The 7,518-nt window shown below is 39.3% G+C and overlaps 1 protein-coding gene across 1 annotated transcript; it reads left to right on the forward strand.

Annotated features, from left to right (window-relative positions):
* The first annotated feature begins 1,971 nt into the window (after positions 1–1,971).
* LOC122898849 (cornifin-B-like) lies at positions 1,972–2,193 on the forward strand. Its single transcript, XM_044236530.1, is given in 1 exon segment — positions 1,972–2,193. A coding segment is annotated over 1 exon segment (222 nt).
* The last annotated feature ends 5,325 nt before the right edge of the window (positions 2,194–7,518 follow it).

Consider the following 7,518-nt stretch of genomic DNA (forward strand, 5'->3'; position numbering starts at 1 on the left):
ACTTCATGTATTAAGCAGCCCAGCAAGCCTGATCTGTGCCAAGAGTTAGAGCCTTCCAGAAAAGAGGAGTGTTTCTAGTTCTAGCAGCCCCCAAACTTCCTTCTCTCTCATTTCAGGCCACACTACCCTCATGTCAACACTACACCTGGGTTCAAAGGATGCTCAGTCAGGGTTAGGTCAAGGTGACATCACTGTCAGATAGTAAATGCCAAAAAAAAATAAAAAGTCAAGTAGGTGGTTTCATCACAAAAGCTGAACCAACGTGTAAATTAAGAGGTTGGGGTGAGTCATATTTAACAGGCAAAGAATGAAGAAATAGCAGTTCCAAAAAGATTCCATTTCCTTGAGACAAGTCTCAATCCTTATATAAAAGGCCAATTGGTTGGGGGCACCACACCAGATTCAGCTGACCACATAGCCTGCACCTGTATGCATAACAGTTGAGTCTCTTTCTTTGAAACTCTTTACTATTCACTCAGGGTATCTTATTTTTATTAGAACTTCCCTGGTCTTCTTGGTATCTTTTCCCCATTGTTGGAGTTTACTCATCAGAGTCATAGTCTCTAGAAATATCTTTGTTTTAAAAATAATCATAGTTTCGGCTTAAAGGGACTTGTTCCACCAGTTCCTGCTGTGTTAGTGAGAGAGGGCTGGGTTGTGCAAGAACCCAAAGCCAGCAAGATAGAGATGAGACCTTAGGCTCACTGCACTTTTAGTGATGTTATCATTCTTTTTTTTAAAAGATTTTATTTTATTTATTTGAAAGACAGAGATCACAAGTAGGTAGAGAGGCAGACAGAAAGAGAAAGGGGGGGGAAGCAGGCTCCCTGCTGAGAAGAGAGCCCAATGTGGGGCTCGATCCCAGGACCCTGGGATCACGACCTGGGCAGAAGGCAGAGGCTTTAATCCACTGAGCCACGCAGGCACCCTAATGCTATCATTCTTAATTCATAATTTCAATACAGAGAATTTTATTCTTCCAACAAATCATTTCATGAGAATTTACTATGTTGGGCAGCTCACTTACTACAAAAACATTTAGACAATAGGGAACACACTTCATGAAACTATAATTTATTCAGGAAAAAAAGAAGACATGGTCATGAAGAGCTAAAATTGGCATTCAAAGTCATCAGCAGTAGGTGAGAAAAGTGAGTGAAGTACTGTGGCAGTTTGGAAGACAGATGATTTCTGGGAGAAATCTCTAGAAAAACTTCCCACCAGTATCATATGAGGCCATCTTTGATCCATGGTGGCTGAGCAGTATTTGAACAAGCAGGAATGAGGAAAGCATTGGAGGCCAGGGAAGGTGGGAGCAAAGCCAGGGGCAAGTAGGTGTAGGTTCTAGAGAAGTCAGTAGTTATCTTACAGATGACAAGACATTCTATTTGTTGGAAATGTGTGGGTGGGCTGAAGTTACAGGGTTGTTGCTGTTATTAATTTTTCTTTTTTTTAAGATTTTATTTATTTATTTGACAGAGAGAGATCACAAGCAGGCAGAGAGGCAGGCAGAGAGAGAGGGAGAAGCAGGCTCCCCACTGAGCAGAAAGCCCGATGTAGGGCTCGATCCCAGGACCCCGGGATCATGACCCGAGCTGAAGGCAGAGGCTTAACCCACTGAGCCACCCAGGCACCCCTAAGTTTTCTTTTAAACAATATCACATTTCTATATGCTCCAATCTTGAGATTTCACATTCTTGCCAGGAGCCTGCTGTTCTGTTCTGTTATTAATTGGGTTTTAAGAAGTGCCAGGAAGATACAGGCTCTACTCAAGTGAGACAAACCAAATCACCTTTACATTCCTCCTTCTCAAAAGCTCAAAAATCACTGATGTGTCCATTGTGGTAGAAAGGGAGGAAGGAAAACATTTGTTTCCTAAGAGAACTGAAGTGGTATTGAACATGGCTTCTACTCTAGCTAGCTCCTGTTTAAGTCGTCTGTTCTGTCTGTTGGTCCAGCCTCCTGTGAAGTATGAGTTCCCATCAGTAGAAGCAACCTTGCACCCCTCCTCCATAGCTTCAGCAGCAGCAGGTGAAACAGTTTTGCCAACCTCCACTGCAGGAACCAGGTGTCCCCCAAAGCAAGGAACCATGCCACCCCGAAGTTCCTGAGCCCTGTCACCCCAAGTTTCCTGACCCATGTCCCTCAACAGTCACTGCAGCACCAGCTCAAGTGAAGACCAAGTGGAAGTAATGGGGTCCATAGCCAAGCAAGCCCTTGGAGAGCTAATAGCCAGATCCTGAACCTCCTCCTCTGTTTTTGCAGCTAGCATGATGTCACTCTGAGTCATAACCCCTTCTCACTTGCACCTAAAAACATGTGCTATGAAGTTTTTCTTCCCAACACTCTAAGCCCCTGAGCCTCTGATTTAGGCTGTACCTGAGAAGGTCTTGGTACCTTAGAGCCTCAGTTCCAACTGTTCGGGATTCATCTGAAAAAGTACATGGAGGTGATAACAAGAGGATCAGCTCTGTTCTTCCCCCATTAAATGCATTTTTAATTTCATTCCTAATTATGTACAGTGGTCTGACCCAATGCCTTCCTTTCCTTTGTGAAGTAGGACCTATATACAGGTTAGTAGGACCTATATACAGGCCTCACTCAGAGGCATTTGGTCCTGATTGTTTGTGGAGGAGGGTGTGGTTTGCTCCATGGATCCTTCCTGGGTGGGCAATTGGAAGTTGTGAGTGCCACCAAGAATTTGATGCTTTGGACCTCTAGGACTGGAGCAGGGCTCCTCTTCATCTCAGTGAGTTACATTAGGATCTTGTTTAGTACCTGTCCAAGCTGACTCTGATTTTCTGCCCCCAAATCTAGCTTCCAGATTGCTGACTTATCCAGCTAATTCCCGATTATTTCAAAGGATGTTGTTTCTATATATATGACTATGCCTCTCATTTCCTGATAACCATAATTCAAATTCTCAAATATATCTAAAGACTTGGAGCCTCCACTTGGTTATCTCAACCAATCCTCTTCCATTCACTGAGTGCCCACTCTGTGCCAGAAAGATGGTGGGGATTCATGGTGCTTGCTTTGGGCATTTCCAGTCTTCTAGAGAGGTGTACTTCATTTCCTGCTTCACTAGTCACACAAACAAATTGACATACTCATGCATGGTAGTGAGGAAGTCTCCCAGAGTAACACAAGAGCTCATCCTCTATATCTCCCAAGTGGAAGCTGTTCACATCACACATGATATGATAGGAGTCATGGAGAGTGAGGACTATGAAGCCCAACATCCCATCTTCTTAGAGTATAGAAATGTCAACTGTATATTTTTATATATGTGTATATATTCATTTTTTAAAAGTATGTTTCTTTTTTATGTTATTGAAAGAAAAAGCAAATTTTCCTGCAGCAGTATGAAAAGAGACACATTTTCCTAAGAAATAATAAACAAACCATGAGCATTAGGTAGAACTCAAGCAGTTTTGCTATTTTTGATCATAATGCTTTTACCTGATTGCATCTTTAAGATTATAGCATCTATTTGAAAATATTCACCCTAAACGTCTTATGATCCTAATTGTCTTCTTGTTTAATTGGTAGATAAAGTCTACTATCATATTCAAGTAAATACTGCTTCCTAATACCAGAACCAACTAACCAAACAAACAGAAAAATGTGTTTATATCATGCTATGTGTATTTGTCAGCATAGACTAACTGCTATAACAAACATCCTCCCTCCCCCAGTTGTTGTGTCTCAGCCCAGTAGAAGTTATTTCTTACATATGTCCAAATTCAGTATGGTTTGGCCAAGTCTTTGCTCCATTTAGTCATAAAGGTAGCCAGGTTCCTCCCCACACGTGGCCTCATCATCATTGGGTGCCTTGCCCTTCTCTGAATTCAGGTACAAGAGTATGGAAATCACCTTGTATGGAGAGGACACCTGGAATCAGTGATGATGTACATCCATTCTGTGCATAAGAAGGACTTAGGTGGAGCTTGATCACATTGTCCTGTATATCCCACAAAGAGATATACTACAAAAAAGGGTAGTATATCCGTGTGCAGAGGAAAATGGCTCTGGTCGACCCTTCAAGCTCTGCCACAGACTATGCTTCTGATCCTCAAAATATCCATTTAATCCTTGTGTCTCATAAGCAGAACTTAACCCCCCAAGGAGGGGGAAAAAACATAATCTAGAGTCAAAATCTCAAGTTTCTGGGTGATATGAAATTCTCTCTACCATGTCTTCTTAGGGCTCTTACTGTTTCAGTAAACTATGAGATAAACAGATGAACTATTTCTTCCTGTTATCCATCATCCAATGGTGACATCGGTACATGAAAGCTAAAGAGAAACTGCCATATGCAAGAAGAAATAGTGGGAGACACATGATATCAGTAGGCCCTAGTATTCTGACATTTAGCTGTGCAGGCACTGTGAAGCCATTCCCTCCCAGACTCCAAAATCCAGAAGTGACAGAAGACCTATGATAAGGTCTTAATTCTGCTCTTTGGAAGGCACTTTTTCCTTCATGGTACATCATTCTGCTGTTGGTAGGATTATTCTTTTTACAAGATCAAATACTAAGTGTGTGTTGTGGATAGTGCTCTCCTTGTTTAAGTAAACTTGGTATCTCACTTTATAACCAAGTGTGTTTTTAAGGCTTTTAGAAACATATTTTGTTTTATATAAAATCCAGTCTGTGGCTACTTTGACGATATGATTCCTCAAAAACTTCATAGACTGCTAATCTATTTTCTTCCAATCAATTCTATTAGGAGTAACTATATCCAAAAAAAATTTTTCCCAGAAAACATTCCTTTTGAAAGATTGATTGGTTGATTCTTAGAAAGAGAGAGAGAGAGTGGGGAGAGAGGCAGAGGGTGAGGAAGAGAGAGAATCTCAAGCAGACTTCCAACTGAGTGGGGAGCCCTATGTGGGGTTTGATCTTACAACCTTGACATCATGACCTGAGCTGAAATCAAGAGTTGGATGCTCAACCAACTGAGCCACCAAGGCACCCACTTTCCCAGAAAACATTCTTATGCTTATCTTATTTATTCTTATGCTTTTATTTTTTTTAAAGATTTTTATTTATTTATTTGAGAAAGAGAGCATGAGAGGAGAGAGGTCAGCTGGAGAAGCAGACTCCCTGCTGAGCAGGGAGCCTGACACGGGACTTGATCCCAGGACTCCAGGATCATGACCTGAGCCGAAGGCAGTCACCTAACTAACTGACCCACCCAGGCGCCCCCTCTTATTCTTTTCTTAATGTTTGTCAACTCTAGCTTCTCTGACACTATTTGGAAAAATAAACTGAAGTGGGAGCATATTAAACCTTAATCTAATCTTGGCTGCAAACCTGAATATTAATCCTCTCAAAAGCACTCTTAATTTTATCTTTTTCTATTTAGTATCTAAAAGTAACTGACTTTTCCAACTTTCCAGGTTCCTGATTTCCCCCCACTCCCTTGTATTCCTGTTTGAGAAAAGAAAATAAACTCAATTTTTCTTTTTTAAATGACTTTATTGAAATATAACTCACATCAATGACATTTACCCTTTTCTAAAAAAAATGTTTCAAGACTGACAGTCACCAACTTACAATGTAACAAGTTTTTGATTTTTATAGTGGTGCAAAAGCCATAACGTATTCAGTAGAAACCATCCCTCAAATCTTGAATTTGGATCTTCTCCTAGGCTAGAGAAATGCAGTATCTACTCTCTTGTGATGTTGGTCAATGGCAGTCAGAGTTCGTAGTCAGCCATGTAATCACAAGAGTCAACACCAACACACTGACAACACGCTGCATGCATATGACAATTCTGTTTTTCATTTGTACAGTGTTCAATAAATTACAATATCTACAACAATTTACTATAAAATAGTCTTTGTGTTAGATGATTTTGTCCAACTGTAGACTCATATAAATGTTTTACACATGTTTAAATTAAGGTAGGCTGGTCTAAGCTATGATGTTCAGTAGGTTAGGTATATTAAATGCATTTTCAACTTATAGCATTTTCTGTTTATGAAAGGTTTATTAGAATACAACCCCATCATAAGTTAAGGAAGGCTTGTAGTTATTTCTTTGTTTTGTTTTGTTTTTAAGATTTATTTATTTATCCTAGAGAGAGAGAGCACCCATGTGAGTGGGAGGAGGGGCAGAGGGAGAGAGACAGAAGCTCCAGCCAACTCCCTGCTGAGCATGGAGCCTAACACAGGGCTCAATTCCATGACCTCAAGATCCCCACCTGGGCCAAACTCAAGAGTCAATGCTCAACCAACAGAGCCACCCAGGTGCCCTGGAAGGTCTGTACATTTGTACAGTAATCATCAATGTCTAATTTCAAAATACTTGAATTTCTCCATAAGGATAAACAGTCACTTTCCCCCAAGCCCTTGGGAAATACTAGTCTACTTTGTGTCTCTATATCTTTGCCTATTCTGGACACTTCCTGTAATGGCATATTTGGACTTCTGTGTGAGATTCTTTAACTTATCATAATCTTTTAAAGATTGATCCATGTTGTAGCATTTATTAGTATTTCAAATAATAATATATTGCCAAATAATATTACACCACATTCTTCAACTGATGTGCATTTGGATTGTTTCCATTTTTTACCCATTATGAATATTGTTGTTATGAATATGAATGTGCAAATTTAATGTGAATATATGTTTTCAATTTGCTTAGATATATAGTTAGGAGTGGAATTGCTATGTCATATAGTAACTCTATGCTTCACTTTTGGAGGAACTTCCAAAATGTTTCCAAACCAGCTGCACAATTTTCCATTCCCAATAACAATGTACAAGAGTTCTAACTTCACATTTGCAGTGACACTTCTTATTGTCTTTTAATTATAGCCATCCAAGTGGACATAAAGTGGTATTGTGTTGGTTTTAATTGGTTTGCATTTCTATAGCAAGTAATGATGGAAAACATCTTTTCATGTACTTATTACTTACTATCCATTTGTGTAACATCTTTAGAAAAACATCTATTCAAAGTCTTGGCCCATTTTTAATTATACTATTTTTCATTTTATTGTTCTGTTCTAAATGTTCTTTATATACTCTGGAAAAAATGATTTACAAATACTTCTTATTCTCCGGGAAATTAAAGAAGAATTGAAAAAAATCATGGAAACAAATGATAATGAAAATACAACGGTTCAAAATCTGTGGGACACAACAAAGGCAGTCCTGAGAGGAAAATATATAGCAGTACAAGCTTTTCTCAAGAAACAAGAAAGGTCTCAGGTACACAACCTAACCCTACACTTAAAGGAACTGGAGAAAGAACAAGAAAGAAACCCTAAGCCCAGCAGGAGAAGAGAAATCATAATGATCAGAGCAGAAATTAATGAAATAGAAACCAAAAAAACAATAGAACAAATCAACCAAACTAGGAGCTGGTTCTTTGAAAGAATTAATAAAATTGATAAACCCCTGGCCAGACTTATCAAAAAGAAAAGAGAAAGGATGAATCATGAATGAAAGAGGAGAGATCACAACTAACACCAAAGAAATACGAACTATTATAAGAACATACTA

Source organism: Neovison vison, chromosome 2, assembly GCF_020171115.1.
Source record: "Neovison vison isolate M4711 chromosome 2, ASM_NN_V1, whole genome shotgun sequence".
NCBI lineage: Eukaryota > Metazoa > Chordata > Mammalia > Carnivora > Mustelidae > Neogale > Neogale vison.